The sequence below is a fragment of the Astatotilapia calliptera genome, chromosome 14 (genome assembly GCF_900246225.1).
Source record: "Astatotilapia calliptera chromosome 14, fAstCal1.2, whole genome shotgun sequence".
Classification (NCBI taxonomy): Eukaryota; Metazoa; Chordata; class Actinopteri; order Cichliformes; family Cichlidae; genus Astatotilapia; species Astatotilapia calliptera.
Window position 1 is genome coordinate 38988441 of NC_039315.1, and position 20411 is coordinate 39008851.

The 20411-nt window shown below is 43.3% G+C and overlaps 1 protein-coding gene across 5 annotated transcripts in view; it reads right to left on the reverse strand.

Moving 5' to 3' along the window:
- Window positions 1–13746: 13746 nt before the first annotated feature.
- The window catches only part of LOC113036074 (kinase suppressor of Ras 1-like), a 54739-nt gene continuing 48074 nt past the window's right edge, over window positions 13747–20411 (reverse strand). For 4 of the 5 annotated variants that reach the window (XM_026192116.1, XM_026192117.1, XM_026192120.1 and 1 more), the window contains 8 exons: window positions 19754–20014; window positions 19461–19657; window positions 19164–19260; window positions 18693–18826; window positions 18470–18601; window positions 17932–18067; window positions 16391–16521; window positions 13747–15755 (listed from right to left, as the gene is read on the reverse strand). In XM_026192116.1, coding sequence (XP_026047901.1) covers window positions 15674–15755; window positions 16391–16521; window positions 17932–18067; window positions 18470–18601; window positions 18693–18826; window positions 19164–19260; window positions 19461–19657; window positions 19754–20014 — 1170 coding nt within the window. In that variant the 3' untranslated portion in view covers window positions 13747–15673. Of the gene's footprint in view, window positions 16259–16390; window positions 16522–17931; window positions 18068–18469; window positions 18602–18692; window positions 18827–19163; window positions 19261–19460; window positions 19658–19753; window positions 20015–20411 lie in introns of all 5 variants that reach the window. The other variant, XM_026192118.1, reaches the window with a different exon arrangement.

Genomic DNA, 20411 nt, shown 5'->3' on the forward strand with positions numbered 1-20411 from the left:
GGCATAATCTGATGATACGACGTGACACCGAGCATGGGAAAACACAGGGCTTAAATACACAGGGTAGTAATGAGGGAATGGGCAACAGAAGGGAGACACAGCTGGGGGAGATCAGGGCTAAAGAGACGGGGGAGCTAAGCTGCACACACCAACATAAGACAAAGACTTTCACAATAAGACAGGAAACAAGAAGTACTAAACCAGATGCAGACATGACACTGAGAGACAGACTAGACACTGAACAGAAACTGCAACACACATGAGAACCCAAAACCTAAGAACTGATCCCTCACCAAGAATAACAGAAACAGATCTATAATGATAATAATAAACAAAGCACCAGAACATCAGAAAACAATCCATAATGCAAAAATAAACCAAAACATAATAAACTCAAAATACTGGGTCCAACGGACCCAGAACCGTGACAGAACCCCCCCTCCAAGGGCTGGCTCCCGACAGCCCCAAACGAAAAAGCACAAAGCACCAGGCCAGGGTGGGCGGAGGGGGCCCAGGGGCCCGTTCTTCGTATCTCGCTAAGTAGGTTAGCTGGATTAGATTGTTGACGATTTCGCGTGATCTTGGATCGTTCGGTTCCCCGAAGCTCATCCGGGACTTGCTGCCATAGCAACAGAGCCATAAGCGTAAACCTGCTCGGGAGCAGGTTCACTTTATGTAAACAGGATTAGATCGCGGCCACGCAGGTATGTCCGCTTCATTTATACGAAAGCAACAGCGATATTCCACACCTGTTTCACCATAAATAAATAACATCAATATAACTGAAGATAATGCAGCACCTGATCCATTTATTGATGTCACACAGATACATACAGGTCATTTCCTAAAAAAGGGAAATGTACTATTAACATTCTATTACATGTATGTGATTATTACAGATGTAATTCATATTTCAGAGTAGTAATTGCAAATTACTTCGTGTAATCAAGATGAGAGACCACGGCTATAAAAGCGAAGGTGGATTTGGGAAGCCTGTCGCAGCCATGTCCTGTCCGTATACGCGAGCCACCCATTGCGGAAGGTGCAAGATTGATAAGGAGAGTCCTCAGAATTCAGCGTATATTGCGGGACAGACAGGATCCTTTAGCTCAGCGCGACAGTGTGCTCATAGAGAGATATCGATTTTCCCGTGAGGGTATTATTTACTTAACCAACTTGTTGACGAGGGGGTGCAGGACCACCACCTGTCTTTTTTTTGCTCTGCCCTTTTCTTGGTTGCTGTTATGAACAAACAAACAGAGTATTACAGGGTCTCTTTCCAAGAGACGAAAAGCAATATAAGTGATAGATATTACCATTCTGTAGAATATTCTTATATTTCACTTTTACTTGTTCCCATGTTCTAGTGGGTCCTGTTGTGGCTCTAATGTGTAAGGGGATATAATATAACATAATATAATATAATGTAATATAATATTGGTTAATATAGTGTAATATAATAAATCTACCCTACCGCCTACTGGTGTTGGCCAGAGGGGCCGATGGCGCGATATGGCAGCCTCGCTTCTGTCAGTCTGCCCCAGGGCAGCTGTGGCTACAACTGTAGCTGCCTCCACCAGTGTGTGAATGTGAGAGTGACTGAATAGTGGCATTGTAAAGCGCTTTGGGTGCCTTGAAAAGCGCTATATAAATCCACTCCATTATTATTGTTATTATTAAATTACTTACGAGTTTAATTTGTCAGCAACTTTCTGCCAGCCCTCTCTCCTTGCTTTTGCAGCCTTTGCAGTGTTCCCTTGCGTTTTAATTAAACTCTGAAACTCCTGAAATCCCTCACTCAAGAGTTCTTGCTCTGCTGCCGAAAAATACCGAGCGCTCTCCTTCGACATTTTCGCCGACCAATCAGAGGGTTGCCGATCAATGTTTCTACTATCGATGCGTAGCCCCTTTTACGACACCCAGTGATCTCACATTACTTCATCCAGCTGTACTAATCGTCAACAGCAGGTGTGTTCGGAGAACTGGATTAGCGAGCTCACGGTTAGCGCGATGATTTGGTCTTGGATGTGTCATTTGATCTTGGATGTAGTAAGCGACGTACGAAGAACGGGCCCCAGGACGGAGGGACAGAGACCAAACAAAAAACAAGAAGAACCAGAGTCCAAAAACGCAGAAAAGCACATCAAAAACAAAAGGAAACCAGAGCTCAACAAGAGCCCACGAAAAGTTCAGGGGGCCGACCGTGCACACGGCAACGGCGGCGCGGGCAAAACCAATTGGGAGCCCGACCACTTGGAAGGCAGTGGCGGCCACAGAGCAGGTCCGGAGGTCCGGTGTGGCAACGGCAGGACCAGACGAAGACGAAGGCGGAGCTGAGGCTGGACCAGATGAAGACGGAGCTGAGGCTGGACCAGGCGTGGATGAAGACACGGCTGCGGAACCTGACGGCAGCGGGACGGCTGCAGGCGGTGATGCTGCAGGCGGTGATGCTGCAGGCAGTGATTCGAATGCTGCAGGCGGTGATGCTGCAGGCGGTGATGCTGCAGGCGATGATGTAGAAGTCGCGGGGGATGATTCAGCAGGTGACGGCTGAACAGACTTCCCTGGACCATCAGCAAATGTGAGGATGTTTTGGCTGGGTCCTCCAGGACCCTCAGTTAACGAGGCGTGTTGCTGGACGGGCTCCTCGGACCCTCCAGCGGAGACAGGAGGCTGAACGGGCCCCTCGGACCCTCCAGCTGACGACACTTGAGGCTGGACGGGCCCCTCGGGCCCTCCAGCTGACGACACTTGAGGCTGGACGGGCCCCTCGGGCCCTCCAGCTGGAGCAGATGCAGGACCAGAGGCAATTGGGACCCCTGGCTGAGGGTGAAGATGAGTGGCTGACTGAGCAGATGACAACGCTAATGATTCCTCCACTAACTGAGCTACTGACTGGGTTATGGACTGTAACAAAGCTTGCAGAAAATCTGGTTGTGGTATCGACTGAGCTATGGATAGCGGGGGTGAAGACTGAGCTATGGGTGACTGAACTTGAGATGAAAGTGATGGTGGTGGAGTTGGTGACTGGGCTACAGGCGGCTGCTGAGCAGGAAACACTGGACACTCAGCTGAAGGCGGCTGCTGATCAGCTAACTGAGCTGAAGGCAGCTGCTGATCCCGTGAGCTCCGCCAGCAGCCAGCTGTGCCAGAGTGACCGAGCCCCAGGCCGAGAGGCCAAGGGCACCCCACCCCCGAAGTGGCCTGAGTGAGCCCCAGGCTCCAGGCCCCAACAAGCAGCTGCCAGGAGTGAGCCGGTGCGTACCTGGACGTCCATCCCCGGACACAAAGAACCACCAACGCACCGATGTCTGAGGTCGTCTGCCACTGGCAGGGGAAGTGGTGGGGGGAGATAGGCCTCCATACATTAGAGGGCCTGAGATGTCCCCAGAGAGGTAGCGTCTGATACCCAACCTGACATATAGACACAGACAAACAGGCACACACAGATACAGACATCCATTCCCACCCTCATGCTCTCATATGCACTTACTCAACACTCACCCAACGTGGAGACAGACATAAAGAGACACTGTACACACAATCACACTCCCCAAGCGTACTCTAAGCGCCAGGTCCAGGTACCCTTGCCCCTGGAGGGGGAAACTGCACCTAGACCCAGGTAGTGTTACCCTTTTCCCTGGGGTGGAGAGAAACAGACGGCCCTGGCTCGGCAGCAGCAGGGAGACCCCAGACCTCAATCGGACGGCCAACTCCTCCTCCTAGCCCCCCCGCTCCAATAGGCAGCAGAGAACGGGGGTGTGTGAAGACTCCAAACCTCCCTCCGCCTGCTCATATGTAGTGTTGATACATGTGTGTTCTAAGGTGCATTTAAAACCAGTTGCACAGTTGTTGATATCATACAAAGAAGAACACAAATTATTTGCTTCATTCTAAGGTTTTTTTTATGGTGCAGATATATTTATTTCACAAATTCCAACTGGGCGATGGCTGTTTCTCGACTGGCGCTAGACTTCAGTGTACCATCAGAAGAGCTGAGATTGCGGGTTCCAATATACTCTGCATTGACTGATGCCCCCAGAACTCCAAACCAATGGAACGGGATATATGACTAAGTAACTTGTAAATGGTGAAAACATAATACCAACAACAAGTTGCTAAATGGTCGGACTATAGGCTTTATAAATATATATACATATCAGCATACACACACAGGAGGAAGTGATTGAAAAACATGAATTAGGCTAAACTCATTGGGGTGGGGAAAAGCAATAACACTCTATTTGAGCACTCAGTTATTCCTTATTACAAACTTCAGTCACACACACGCGCGCCAACAGGAAGCCTCCTCAACCTAAACATGGCAGACTTTAACCTAAAAATGCAGCCTGGTCCCAGTGTAAGGACCTCCAGGACCTCCACAGCAGCCAGCAGTTGGCACTCACATTAAAATAAATAAATAATACATTTAAAAAATGTAGAGTCTAGAAAAGAAAGTGTTTTATCGTCTCTCCCTGGAAAAAAGATTTTCACCCCAACGACACCTTTACATAGATATACAAAGGACAACAATAATACATGTTATCAGCAGCATAATTATTATTATTAGTGTTATTATTATATATCTGGTCTCAATAAAAGTCCTGCTACTCATGATGTACTTAGAACCAAAGAAGGGGGAAAGGCCTCAAAAATGCAAAAGGATGTTGCTGCTGTAAACCACTTCCTGCTAAACTGTCATGCATGAATTGCAGCTTCACTATTATAATCTGATCTTATAGGAAGTGGAATATAGAAATAATGGAGCAGCCGTGAGAGTGCAGAGGAGTATTCTTGAGTCATGAGTAAATGAGTCGTATCCGTTTCCCTCAGCAATAACATCCGATTTAACTAGTGGTGTGCAATACTGCATATTTTGGTATCGATCCGATACCAAGTAAATTCGGGCCAGTATCGCCGATACCAATACCAATACGATACTGTTCAATAAATAAGGTGGATGCCTCATTGAATTGCTAAATCACAATTAATTTTCATGACCTTAAGTGTTTTTTGTGATGTTTCCTTTGGTATTATTAATTAGTTAAAACCCAGGACATAATTAGGAGAAATAATTTATTTATAATTAAATAAAAAATGTTTTATTATTGTGGTGGCTCGTGGTTTGCGATGCTGCTGCAGGTGAGATGGACTCACCTTCACTGCATCTACAATCATGCCTCACCGGCTTAAAACCTGTGCGCTGCTTGTAGTGTTGTTGTTTTTGGTGTTGATGTGTACAGCTGGCAGCAGGAGGGCTGCAGCTGTTGAATGTAGGCTACTGTTACAGCAACCGGGTGATCACTGTAAGGGTGGACAGCTCGGGGTGAGCCGGAGGCTGGCGCGCCAGCGGGACCGGCCAAGCTGGAGATGGAGGTCGAGGTGCGCAAGGTGTGCTGGGGTCCTGCCTGAGGACGGCGTGCTGTCCGCTTCGGCAGGCAGGCTGCACGGTCCTGCGTGCTGGCCATCTGCCCAGCTGCCTCTGAGCCCTGGCTCACTTCCACTCCTGCTGCGCCGCCGCTGCTTGGCATATGGGTGGCCATCAGGCCACCTTCCGGGCTTCCGCTGGAGGCGCGGGCGACCGCCAGAGTGGACACTTCCCCGTCGCTGAGCCGGGGCATGGGGCACCGATGGTCCGGGCCGATTCCCTCGCCTGCTCGCGGGGTGGGGTGAAGCGGGCGATGGGGGTATGTGGCAGGGCGTGTTCTGCGATGCCACTGCAGGTTTGGTGGTGGTGATGTGTACGGCTGCCAGCGGGAGAGCTGCAGCCATTGAATGTACTGTTACAGCAACCGTGTGATTATTGTAAGAATAAATGATGCAGCGAAGCATGAAAATGCCATCGGGTCTGCCGTGGTGGGGATCTTTTTTTTGTTGTTAATATTAAGTGCACGCAAACCAGTAAACAAATTAAAACAAATACTGTTGATAAACTATAATACAAAAATTACAATTAAAATCCTGCTGACACAGGAGCGTCGAGTCCAGCGACCTGGCTGTTTCGTCTTTGCCGAAAGCACAGCATAGCAAACAAGCAGAACTCAAAGTAAAGAATCGATCTAACCAGACTAGTATCGATCCGATACCGATCCCGATCCGCCCACCACTAGTTTCCAGGCTTTGTGTTCAGGTTTTGCTGGGAACCAGTGTTCTTGTTTTATGCTCAATTACTTTTGGTTAATAGGTTCAGACTGGTCAAATGTAGATTTGGTTAAATATGTAAACAGCACAATATATATATTACTCTTCTTATATGTCAGTTAAGATAAGTACTTGGAATGTTAACGGGTCCAACAATGTGGTGAAAAAAAGAGTCTATTCTAAATTCTCTGAAGAAAGATTTGATTCACATTCCTTTTTTGCAAGAAACCCCAGATGAGGAACATAAAAAATACTGTAGAGAATGGGTTGGCCAAAATCTTTTTTCATCCTACTCTACAGATAAAAGGGGGGTTATTACTGTTATACACAAAAATCTTCCCTTCACTGTTACAGCCACTCACAAGGACAATGAAGAAGATATATTTTGGTTAAAGGGATGTTGCATGGGGTAACTGCTCTCCAAGGTAATATATGCGCCGAATGCACAGGATGACGAGTTTTACACAATATTATTTAGTCAATTAGTGGACATGGACTGTGCTAATATAATATTAGTGGGTGACTTTAACTGTGTTTTATGCCCAAAAATGGATAAACTTCCCCCACAATTTACTTTGACAAAAAATTCCAAAGCCCTTTGGCAAATTGTAAATGAGCTTGACCTTGTGGACGTCTGGCGACACTATAATCCACTATGTAAAGAGTACACTTTCCACTCTAACCCTCACTTGTCAGCATCTTGTATAGATTATATTTTTATGTCCAAGTGTATCAGTCAGTTAGTTCAGCAGGTAAATATTGGTCATATAGGCCTCTCTGACCACACTCCTGTGGTCCTAACCATTCAACCCATGAGACATATTGAGCGCTCCATGTCTTGGAAGATGAGCACACTGTCCATTTTAGATGAGAAATGTATACATTTCATAACAATTATATATTTTGTTTTGGACTCTTGGTGCTCCTTGTGTTTTGTTTGGTTTCGTTCCCTCCGTCCTGGTCCCCCGCCTCCCGCCCTGGGTGGGTTGTTTTCGTTTTTTCTTGTTTTTTGGTTCTCGGGTTTGGGCTGTCAGGAGCCAGCCCTTGAGGGGGGGTGATGTTATTTCACAACTTATCTTATCAAATGGCTCATCAACTGAGGATCATCAAGCTATTAACAACTATTTTAGAGAGTTTTATGCTAAATTATATTCCTCAGATTCAGCACCATCTCAAAATAAGTTTGACGCTTTTTTCCCCAATCTGAATATTCCTATAATTGACTCTGACTCGAAAGAACAATTGGAACAAAGTCTGACACTGGAAGAAATTAAAAATGCAATAATGTCCCTTCAGAGTGGAAAAGCCCCTGGTCCGGACGGGTTGCCAACAGATTTTTATAAGAAATTTATGGACAAACTTGCCCCTCTTCTTCTCTTGGTTTACACAGAAGCAATAGAGAATAACATTCTTCCGCCTACGTTTCGGCAGGCATCTATTACACTCTTATTAAAGAAGAATAAGGACCCCCGAGATTGCTCATCCTGTAGACCAATCAGCTTAACAAACTGTGATGGCAAAGTGTTCTCAAAAGCCATTGCACTCCGACTTGAGAAAATTCTTCCTCATATTATTTCAGGGGACCAGACTGGGTTTGTCCAGGGTAGACAATCCTATTTTAACCTGAGACGATTGTTTAAACTTTATTTTATAGGTTATTCAAAGGTCACCATCCCCCCAGACTGCTCCAAAACAGACCAAAATGGTCTACGTTTTTAGTCTTTCGTTTGTGCTGATTTGTGCAGGTAAAATTATCGTTTGTGCTGCTACGGTTTCTGACATATATTGATTTTAATTCTTACGGCCTACGCTATATAACAACAATCTCTGTGACAGTGAGTTTCAGCAGCTGTGGCGTTATGCACTTTTATAGAAGACTGTCCAGTTTTTTTTAGGCTTGCTGTGTATTTATGAATGTTTTGTGTGTTTCAGTACATTTTAATAAACCCATTTCGTCAGTGGAAAGGTTGATATTTCTGTTACCAGTGCAGAAACGTACACAAGGTAGGCTAAAGTTTTTATTTTTTTCTGCAGAAAACACTGAGTTACATGTGAAGTGATTTAGTTTGTCTGTATGATTTTGTTTTTAATTATCTATGTTCATTATCAGGGGTGGTTCTATATGGCGTTATTTTTGTGCCACTATTCTGAGCGCACATACAAAAAATTTGAGCGCACATAAAAAAGAATTTCAGGTGCAAGTGTTGCTTTTTTTTTTTTAACACTTTATTTGTAGTTTTCCAATTATCATACATGGCATTCTTATTATTTTACAGATAACCTCAAAACAACAATCCCCACAGATCATAAAGACAGATAATACCAAGACAGGAAAAGGGAAACAAACAAACAAAAACACACACACTCACACACACACACACACAAAGGGCGGTGCACCTCTCAATTGTTTTTACAGGACTGTTCTAGGGCAAACAAAAACATTCAAGGTTCCAGTTCCAGACCACGTAGATTGTTGACGTATGTTAACAGAGGGTTCCATTTTGTGTGGAATTTGCTGATGGATCCGTTTTTCCAGTTTGACATTTTGCATAACATCCCTTATCTAGTGGTGGTGTGATGGAGCAGTAGTAGACTTCCATTTAAATAAAATCAAGCGTCTCGCTAATACTGACAAAAAGGCAATGACCCTCTCTGTAAATGGGCAGAGGGAACAGAAGTCGCTATACCAGAGAAAAAACCAAAAAATTGCCACCAAGGGGGAAGGCGAGATGTTATAGGCGTAGGCTTTAGAGATGACTTCAAAAAATGATGACCAGAAAGGAGCAATTTTCGGACAGGACCAAAACATATGAAGGGAAGTAGCTGGAGTCTGTGCATCTATCACACGATGGGTCTATGTTTGGAAATATTTTTGCTAGTTAAGCTTTTGAAAAATGAAACCTGTGCAACACTTTGAATTGTATCAGGGAGTGTCTTGGACATATAGAAGACGAATGGATCCTGGTAAGAGCCATATCCCATTCTTCGTCAGACAGCTGGGCACCCAAATCATTCTCCCACTGTTCTTGAATGTATGAAATAGACAGGTTACAACTATCCATAATATGTGAGTAAATAAATGATATTCTACCTTTTTTCATCTCATTGACCCTTAGTATAGAATCCAAACAGGAAGGAGGGGGGAAAGTAGGAAAATTAGCAACCTTTTTACGTATAAAATCTCTGATTTGCAAGTATTGCAAAAAAAATGGTTATTAGTCAGACCAAATTTCCTAGATAGATGTTCAAAGCTAGCAAACGTATCATTAATATACATATCCTCAATACTGTGAATGCCCCTGTCGTCCCAAATTTTGAAGCCATTGTCCATTAGGGATGGTTGAAAAAGATGGCTACGTATTATTGGAGAGTGAATAGAAATACTCTGAATACCCAGATGTTTTTTAAACTGATTTACAATGCGTAGCGATTGAGTAACAATTATGTTATCTTTAACATTATTAACTAGAGGTGGTAGGGGTGCACAGAGTAAAGCTGGGAGTGAATGTGGCCTGCTTGTGACCCTTTCAATCTGTAGCCATGCAGGGATCTGATCATTCCAGTCCTTTAGCCATAAAGAGATGGTATTGAGATTCGCCGCCCAATAATATGTGTGCAGGTTTGGCAGTGAGAGCCGACCTATATTTTTTGGTCTTTCCATAAATTATTTTCTTATACGAGACATTTTATTATTCCATATAAATGAAGACACCATTCGATTAAATGAGTGGGGGGGGGGGGGGGGGGGGGAGGTAGAGTCCAATCTGTCTTCCTATACTTCTGCCAATCTGGTGATTCTGCTGGCTGGGAGTCGGGAGGGAAGAGAGTTCAGCAGTCTCACAGCCTGGTGGATGAAGCTGTTGGTGAGCCTGGTAGTGCGGGAGCGGAGACTTCTGTATCTCTTTCCAGAGGGCAGGAGGCTGAACAGATAGTGCGCGGGGTGGGTTGCATCGTTGACAATTGTGATGGCTTTGCGGGTGAGGCGAGTGGTGTAAACGTCTTGCAGGGAGGGGAGTGGTACACCAACTATCCTCTCAGCTGTTCTCACAATGCGTTGTAGAGCTTTCCTGTTATAGTCAGTGCAGCTACCGCCCCACACAGTGATGCAGCTGGAGAGGATACTTTCAATAGTGCCTCTGTAGAATGTAGTCAGGATGGGTGGTGGAGCACTTGCCTGCTTGAGTTTGCACAGGAAGTAGAGGCGCTGTTGTGCTTTCTTGGCCAGTGATGCTGTGTTGGTGGTCCAGGAGAGGTCCTCACTGATGTGCACCCCCAGGAATTTGGTGCTGCTCACCCTCTCCACCGCAGCGCCGTCGATGGTCAATGGGGGGTGACAGGTGTGGCCTCTCTAGAAGTTGACAATAATCTCCTTGGTCTTACTAACATTTAGCAGGAGGTTGTTGTCTCTGCACCACGTGGTCAGGAGCTCAACCTCTTTCCTGTAGTGGGTTTCATCGCCCTTGGTGATGAGCCCCACCAGCGTTGTGTCCTCCTCAAACTTCACAAGGTGGTTGGAGCTGTAGGTTGGTGTGCAGTCATGTGTCAACAGGGTGAAGAGCAGAGGACTGAGCACACAGCCTTGTGGAGCCCCCGTGCTCAGGGTGATGCTGTTTGAGACCTTGTTGCCCACACGCACCGCTTGAGGCCTCTGGCTGAGGAAATCCAGCAGCCAGTTGCAGAGGGAGGTGCTGAGGCCCAGTCTGTCCAGTTTACAGATGAGTTGTTGTGGTATTATGGTGTTGAATGCTGAGCTAAAGTCTATGAACAGCATTCTCACATATGAGTCTTTCTTGTCCAGATGAGTTAGGGCTGGGTGGAGGGCAGAGCAGATTGCATCCTCTGTGGATCGTTTCGCTCTGTATGCGAACTGGTGTGGGTCCAGGGTGGGAGGTAGGGTGGATTTGAAGTGTGACATGACTAGTCGTTCAAAGCACTTCATAATAATGGGTGTCAGTGCCACGGGGCGGTAGTCATTGAAACAGGCTGGGGATGGTTTCTTTGGCACAGGTATGATGGTGGCAGTCTTGAAGCATGATAGAACAGTGGCTTGCCTCAGGGAGGTGTTAAAGATGTCTGTGAAGACATTCTTCAGCTCCTCTGCGCAGTCTTTCAGCACACTACCAGGGATGTTATCTGGACCCGCTGCTTTCCGGGCGTTGATGGTGATGAGTGTCCTCTTCACGCTGGCAGCAGACAGGCACAGAGGCTGGTCGTGTGGAGGTGGTGGTGTTTTCTGTGGGCGTGTGTTGTTCTGTGCTTCAAATCGTGCAAAGAAGCTGTTCAGGTTGTTGAGCAGAGTGGTGTCGCTCTCACAGCTACGCGCTACAGGCTTGTAGTCTGTAATAGCCTGGATGCCTTGCCATAGGCTTCTTGCGTCCTTGCTATCATTGAAGTGGGAGGTTATCTTGTGTGTGTAGTCCTGTTTCGCTTTCCTGATGCCACGGGACAGGTTGGCTCTCGCTGTTCTCAGGCCTATTTCATCCCCAGCTCTGAAGGCCTTGTCTCTGGCCTTCAGCAGCCTGTGGACATCTCCTGTTAGCCATGGCTTCCGGTTGGCTCGAGTTGTGATACCTTTCACTTGTGTTACATCATCAATGCATTTGGTGATGTATGAGCTCACCGTGTCTGTGTACTCCTCGATGTCTATGATGTTATTGTAGGTGGCTGCTTCCTTGAATATGTCCCAATCAGTTGACCCAAAGCAGTCTTGAAGAGCAGAGGTGGCCTCCTGTGGCCACACTCTTACCTCTTTCATAACAGGTTTGATGGCCTTCACTCTCTGTCTGTATGCTGGCATTAGCATAACAGTGAGGTGATCAGAGGTGCCGATGTGGGGGAGGGGGATGGCTTTGTATGCTCCTTTTTCCTGTGTGTAGACCAAGTCCAATATGTTGTCTCCCCCTGTTGGAAAATGTACATGCTGATGAAACTTTGGGAGAACAGTTTTAAGATCAGCATGATTAAAGTCTCCTGCGAGGATGATGAAACCGTCTGGGTGTGCTGTTTGTTGCTCACTGATGGCCTGATACAGTTCGTTCAGCGCCGCATTTCTATCGCTGTTGTTGCTAGATGGAGGTATATAGGTAGCGACCAACAAGATCGAACTTACCTCCCTGGGCAAATAGAAAGGGCGACACTTCACGATCATGAACTCCGCCAGTGATGAGCAGTGTTTGCGTACTACAGTGGCATCACGACACCACTCGTCACGGATGTAAACACAGACCCCGCCACCTCGGGTCTTGCCTCCGTCTACGGGAGCCCTCTGTGAAGAACAAAGGGTTCTGATGAGGTACCGTTGGTATAGACTGAAGCAGTCCAATTAGTGTAAATGAGCTTGATACAATGAATAAAGTTAGGACCAAAACCAAACCTCCAAAGTGTGTGAAAACGATAATCCCACTCAATCCGATCGAACGCCTTTTTGGCGTTAAGTAAGTAAGTAAGTAAGTAAACTTTATTTATTAAGCGCTTTTCGCAGACAGGCAATCACAAAGCGCTGTACACAAATATTAAAATATTAAAATAAACAATAAAATCAATAGACATTATATACAATGTAAAAAATCAAATGTAAATAATGTAAAAAAAATAAAATAAAATATGTAGATCAACAAAAGGCTTGTTTGAACAGAAGAGTTTTTAACTGTTTTTTAAAAGAATCCACAGAGTCAAGCAAACGTAATTGTAGTGGTAAACTGTTCCACAGCCTTGGTGCAACAGACTGAAAGGCTCTGTCCCCTTTTGTCTTCAATCGTGTACGGGGAACAACTAAGAGACTCTGAGTCTGTGAGCGGAGATGACGAGCAGCAGTGTATTTTAAAAGAAGCTTGGATAAGTAATCTGGAGCCTGGCCATTTAGTGCTCTGTATGTTAAAACAAGAATTTTAAAGCGAATTCTAAACTCTATTGGGAGCCAATGTAAAGAATATAAGATGGGAGTGATGTGAACACGCTTGGTAGAGCGAGTTAGTAATCTGGCTGCTGCGTTAAGCGATATTACTGCTTCTGGGGATGGAGTATCAGCCTCAGTATAGATGATATTAATATCTCAAAAACCAAAGCAGCACAAATGATAATTGTACCTGCACAAATCTGCAAAAACGAAGCACTAACCGCTCTAATGCCTCTCTTAACGCCTATTTGCCTTTACTTTTCATGTTGGTGGGGCGTCAGCTTCACTCTGGCTAAAAAATCCCCTCTTGCCCCCTCCAGGCGGTCTTTATCCTTCAAGTTCAGGTCCTCTACCAGAGGCCTGGGAGCTTGAAGGTCCTGCGCAATATCTTTTTATTTTCCTAGGACTGCGCTCTTCTGGACAGAGATCTGCAATGCTGTTCCTGGGATCTGCTGGAGCCACTAGCTTGCGGGTCACTGCACTGAGTACTCCGATTACCACTGGGACCACCGTTACCTTCACCCTCCAGATCTTCTCTTCTCTGAACCCTTAGTACTTCTCCAGCTTCTCGTGCTCCTTCTTCCTGATGTTGCTACGGCCCTCTTCTTCTGCATCTCTACCACCACTATGTCCAGTTGGTAGTGTAGATTCATTTAAAATAAATGTATGGCTATTTTTACAAACACTGTTATAAAATAGTGAACACCAAGTCACTTATCAAAATATCAAGTTTAATGTCTTAAATTGTTCAGACAAAAAGCCTTGAAAGTATCAACAAAAAACAGAAAAATGGAAACAAGAAAAGGAAAACAATCCACCAACAACAGTCTCATACATAAATATAGTACCAACAAAAACATTTTAAAACTCAACCCTTGCACAAACATGTATAAAATACAACGTGCAGTAAAATACTGTATTTACATATATGCATTAGTTCAATTTTCTCATCATAAATTGGGCTTTGCCCTACTGGTGAAACCATTACATACAAACACTTTTGGTGAATGTACAGCCTGAGGAAAGAAAACTCACAAACACAACAGCCATGTCTTGCTCACTAATGCAAATTGCGCAAGGGTGCACTGCTTCTTGTCACAATCTTCCTTATTCTATAATGAAAACATTCTTTCTATTACTGTGCTTCCGCTTACTGTTGTCCTATAAGAAGTTAAAGTAGACCGATAACTTGTATCTCTTCTTATATCCCACTGTGGGTGGTATCACTCAGTGGTTTGCCCTCTGATAAATTAATGATGACTAATCAGGTGGCAGTGTGTGACAGCTGCATTCTGTCAAGTGTTGTTGGAGCACTGCAGTGTCTTTCTATCGTGGTTTCGATACCACAACATTCGTCATCTATTCATAACTACTTAGCTATTTCATAGCTTCAGGGAATCTTATAAAATTGCAACAGAAATAAAAAAAGCAAAGTTGTTATTTTGAGGGAATCGCTTTTCCAAGGGTCAGTTCTATCATCTTTATCTTTCATTGTGCCAAAGTGGAACATAAATAGTAACTCATATCTGTCTGTGATATTTATTACTTCGGTAGAGAGGTAAATGATTTCCATGGTGCCTTTTGCACTACAGTGAACTCAGTCTGGGCAAACACTTTCAGTTTTGGAGATATATTATGAATCAAAGAGGCAGAAATTCCACATTAGAACAGTGGCAGACTGAGAGACTGTTTGAGTCAGACTGTTAATGCTAAAATTATTTCTATATTCATATTCTTCAGTGTGTAGAAAATTTGTAAAAAACAAAACAACAACAACAACAAAAAACAAACAAACCAAAAAGCAATTTCTGCAAAGAGCTGTCGGTTTCTCTCCACTAGATGTCACTAGATTGCAGCCAACTGAATTTTGTTTTCTTCTCTTCCAATTCAAGTACCTAATGGTAGCTATGGTGGCTGCTGTAGGACAATAAACTCTGGAAAAAACTAAATCAACAACTCAAGATTAGAAGAAGATTAGAAGAAATCTGCACTGATGTATTTTATTGGACTAATTCTAAGTTTATGAGACTGCATCATAATTACATAATAATCAATGTATATTTATAAGCACAACACTTTTTCTATTAAGTAACTTAAAAAATTACTGGGTGTATATTGGGAACTGACCCTTTGAAAGTAAACTCTGGTGGAACCCTTGAAGTAAATTGTATTTTAAATTAACTAAGAGCTGAAACCAGCAGCTCTTAGTTAACTATGCAGATAACTCAAACAGCCATGAGACTATGCCTACACTCACATTTAAACATATATAAGAAGAATTACATTCACTGAAGGTTGGGAGTTAGAAATGTGGGGGGAAGTAGGCACACAGGTTAATCAAGGGAAAAGAGATAAAGATGAAAGCAAAGCATTTTTAGACCCAGGTATTATGATGTCACTGTTTTCAGTGGTGTCCGAAATTACTTCCTCATTTACTTATAATCTATAATCTTCACTCATTTCAATTACATTTTGAAAGGGGTTCCAAACTCGTGAGCAGAAGTGACATCCCTGACAGAACTTAAAAGGTTTCATCTGCTGGTTTTCATCTAGAATACAAATTTTGGCTGGTGCATGCATAATATCCGATCTTATAGGAAATCTGTCAGAGCTGCACCTTTCATATCATATTTTCAGTCAATTTAACAAGCTCTCACTGCCTGACTTAGTGATATGCTGATGGCAGTGATGTCTCAGGCATTCATGATTTTCCAGTGTCCTTAACCAAAATAGGAGTGGACCCAGGAGACAAACAGGAATGTTGGAAAACAAGTAAGCAAATAGAAAGAAAGGAAACAAGATCATAGATAAAGATGGAAATGCAGGACCCAAAGGAAGCCGTCAGGAGATGAGGCACAACAGGAACAGGCCAAGGTGAATCAGGCAACATCCAGAGAAGAGGAAGTTGAAGACAGAAGAAAAAGAGAAATGCAGTACATTACAGACTGTGATCAACACTATCACGTATCAGAAGAAAAAGTAAAGATAGTGCCTAATTTGCCAAAGTAGAAAAAATGCATTTACTTGATACATTATTCATTCGTTCCTCAAAACAAAACAGTAGTCACATTAAAAACAGTCTAAGTATGTACATATATATCATTTGATCATCAGCAGGCCAGCTTTACATTTTTCACATTTCTTTAAAAAACACTATTTACAGCATTTTTGTTGACTGATGGTGTAATGGTTCCTCTTAGCTTCATAAAATTTCAAATTTTTCTGAAATGAAAATGTAGATTTTGATGAGCAATGACTAAAATAAATAGGTAAACATTTTGAATGTTGATGTTATATAGTGTAGTGGGTTGGTTCACCCAGATTATGAATTTACTGTCACTCCATGACACTTACTCTGTTGTTTTCCAGTGTCCAGGGTGAGAAAGCCTGCGGTTGAGTTTAGGGAGTCTGTCCAGCATGCCTGCTAGCTGGGTGAAAGGTGGCCTGTCATCTGCCGTAAGGGACCAGCAGGCAGACAGGATCTCCTGTTGGGATGGTAGGTAACAGATAGAACATGGTGATTGGTTGGTAATCAAATTTTAATCAATGTGAAAATAATAATAATATAATCAATATTAATACTTTTAATACTTTACACGTGTTGCTATCCAGAAGATGCCTTTTAAGAAAAGATTTTTCTTATTTCAAGACAATGCTAAACAAAATTTGTTGAGAACTGAAAACATTTGATGCATGGTGATGAAACTGAAATTTTACAAATTTATGCCTTTGCTTTCTTTCTTTTCTTTTCTTTACTTTTCTTTTTGATGTCCTCCGAAACCTGAGTTGCTGCTTCAGCTACCGCCTGAACCACATTTAGTTTGGCCTTTTGGTACCCATCAGCTTCCTCTGAAGTCCTACAGGCTAATCCAACCTGATAGGACTCCTTTTTCAGCTTGATGGCCCCATCACCACCACGAAAGCCATCAACCACTTAGGAGCAACAGCTTGAAACAAGTCCTTAGCGGACGAATTTCGCCCTGAGTTCCAAAAGCCTATGGAAGCTGTAGGGCTGTCTTGGTTGACACGGGTGGTGCCTCTATACTGGCAGACTGGGGTGGCGGTTCCTATCTTTAGGATTGGGAACCAGAAGGTGTACTCCAGTTACAGTTACAGCAGTTACACTCCTCAGCCTCCCTGGAAAGGTCAATGCTATGGCACTGGAAAGAAGAGCTTGTCTGTTAGTTAAACCTAGGATACAGGAGGAACAGTGAAGATTTCATCCTGGTTGCAGAACACTGTACAAGCTCTTCAAACTCTTAAATATATTTGGAGGCAGGTGAGAGTTTGCCCAATGAGTCTACGTGTTTTTTGCAGACTTGGAGAAAGCTTTTTCCTGCATCCCTTGGAGTGCTCTCTGAGGGCCGTCTGGTCCGTAACTATGAGCCATTTGGTCTCTGTACAACTGTTGGTCTGCCTTACTGGCAATAAGCCAGAGTTGTTCCCCGTGGGTGTTGAACTCAGCTAGGCCTGAATTAGACCAGACCAGTGGTGAAAGTAACAGCTACATAGCCCATGCGTATCCTAGAACCGGATGTTGATGTAGTGGAGAAGTACAAGTAGCTGGGTGTAACATCAACAACAGTCTAAACTGGGAGACCAGCACAGAAGCTGTATAAATCACACTGAACAACTCTACAATACAACTGTGTGGCAAGGAAAGATGTGTTCGGTGTTTTATTTCTACCATTCGCTCTTACAACACTAGTAATGTCATTATGCTGTGCTGTGTTGATGTTGAAATGCAATACTTATGATTATTATGATGATTATTATTAATACTGCTGTTACATCAACAGCATTTCCCACATTAGGAACAAAGAAAATATATATTGTAAATTGTTGACAGTTACCAACAGGGTCAGTTTTTTCGTAGACATGATCTTCAGACTCACCGTGACCTCCTTGCCCAGATTGGACTCTAACAGCACATTCTTAATGCCTTCATTACGACCCACTAGCCAGATTATAGTTTCCACAGGCTGGTTGGTAATTGGCCAGTCTCGCATCTGCAGCTCATACCAGATTGTGCTGGAAATGACACAAGATCCTTTCATGTACTACATTATTTTACATTTTCTTACATCATGTGCTCAAATATGCAACATGGAGCATGAATAAAATAGAAACAAAGGTTTTAAAAAACTGTGTGCAGTTCTAGCTAAAAGTCGCACATCATGTCTGGATAGCTGAATTTATGGTTCTACAAAAACAACTTTACTATGTTAGCTGGCAACAGTAAAAATCCTGATTTAACTTCGAGAAAACCAAACAATTAAACAATTGTTATGTACCACAGAAAACACAAAAACAAGCTAATATAAAATTATAACAAAGTAAAGGTTAAGAACCTAAAAGGCAGAACTGCATAATATAAACTATAGCTTCAATATCACATTAATAGTTTCTAGTATAAATGGCACTAGTCAATACCCAAAAGCATAAATATCAGCAGCTTTGGAGAAAGGCAGCTGGTCCTCATCAACCTCTGGGCTCAATTTTCGAACAATTTCTGGAGCCAGGTAGCAGATCCAGCCCTGTGGTATCCGCAGCACATTCTTTCTTCTAAACACAGAAACACAGAGAAGAATAATTAGGAGAAAAAACACGGCTCACCATAAATGTATTGCCTAGATGCAGTTTCTTTCACTCTTACCTGCCTTCTTGTACCACACCAGACATTCCAAACAGGCCAAAGTCTGTAATCACCACCTTGTTTGTGTCATAGAACACATTCTTGGACTTCAGATCCTTGTGAACGATGCCTTTAGCATGAAGATAACCCATTCCCTGCAACAAACAAAGATTTTCTGAACAAAAGATATTCCTACATTCACAAAAAGAAAATGAAGACGACCCAACAGTAGATATTTTTAGTTTATATGTTTAAAGCCTCGTTGTGTAGATTTTTATTTTACGTGTGACACTAAACTTTTTCAAATCGTGGCACTGGGGATGAGGGGAAGCACCAAAACATGCTGAAGTGCAGCATATTTCAATCTTGACATTGTATCCAAAACAGTACATTTTCCTACTTGTTATATAATGTACATAGTGTATGTTTGGCATTTCTTGGCTACAATTCCATCTTATTTATCAACCAATATAATATGCAGGTATTACTTACCTTAACGATTTCCTGTGCAATCTGTCTGGTTTTATTTATGTCCAGCAGGTGACCTCTTTCTCTTACAACAGAATACAGAGTCAGACCCTTACAGAAACTGCAGAGGAAACACATGCAGTATGGTTACAAAATAAACATCACATCACAAAAAGTCAAAAAAGCAGCAAACAACTTTTTGTATAGAACTTTATATACAACAGTGCACATATGCACTTGTGGTTGGAACTGCACTTGAAATGGGGGGAAGCCAGCACGAGTGACAATGCAGTGTTTAGGTGAGCAGTCATGCGGCAGTACCTGGTGATAATAGCAAGATGAGGAGGAGCCATGCATGCACCCATGAACAGGATGACGTTCTCGTGCCTGGTCTGCCTGTAGTTCATAACCTCTTTTTTGAAGACTTTCAGATGATCCTGATTGTTGCCATCAATCTCTAGAAGGCGAATGGCCACCTCACCATGCCAGCGACCTTTATGCACCTTACCCCAGCGACCCTGGACATAAAGCCAAAATTTAAATTAATAATAATGTTTTTTCTTTTCATTTTTTGAACAGGATTTTATATTTCTACAATACAAATCTGCTTTCACCTTTCCAATAAGCTCTCCCAGCTGTAGTTGCTCATACGGGATGTCCCACTCCTGGAGGTAGACACTGGTCTGGCTGACCTTACGAGAGATGGGGACCCCAGAACGGCCAACAGCCTGACGGCGGCATATAGAAGAGGGTAGATCATCCAGACCATCTTCATCATACTCTTCCTTGGAATAACTCTTTTTTGTGTCAGTCTGGTCAGCTTCTTCTTTATCCATAGCTGTGTAATCTTCCTCTCCTTCCTCTCCTTCCTCTTCCTGTAACACATGGCAGAAGAATGAAAGTGAACACTGATGTTAAACACTTTGATATCTATTACTGGAAATAGCAGCACTTGGTATACAAATGTGAAATAGGTATTGCAGTCTTGTAATTCTCCATTCAGACCAAAAGTGTTTTGGATAGTTATACAATTCTTGTGGTTGCTGGAAGAAATATTTGATGGAATAAATAACATCCATCAGTATGAAGAGTATGAAAAGATTGCTCCACTGGGATGCTGCTGCCTTTTAGCCTGGAAAGTTCATCGTCATTAGGAGGAAATGTTTACCAATATCTTCAAAGATAATGGCAGGCAGGAAATGAGCTTAAGTTAAATAAAGAAATATAATAAACCCAACTAAACATCCCAGCAAATCCATTACAGGCTAGACC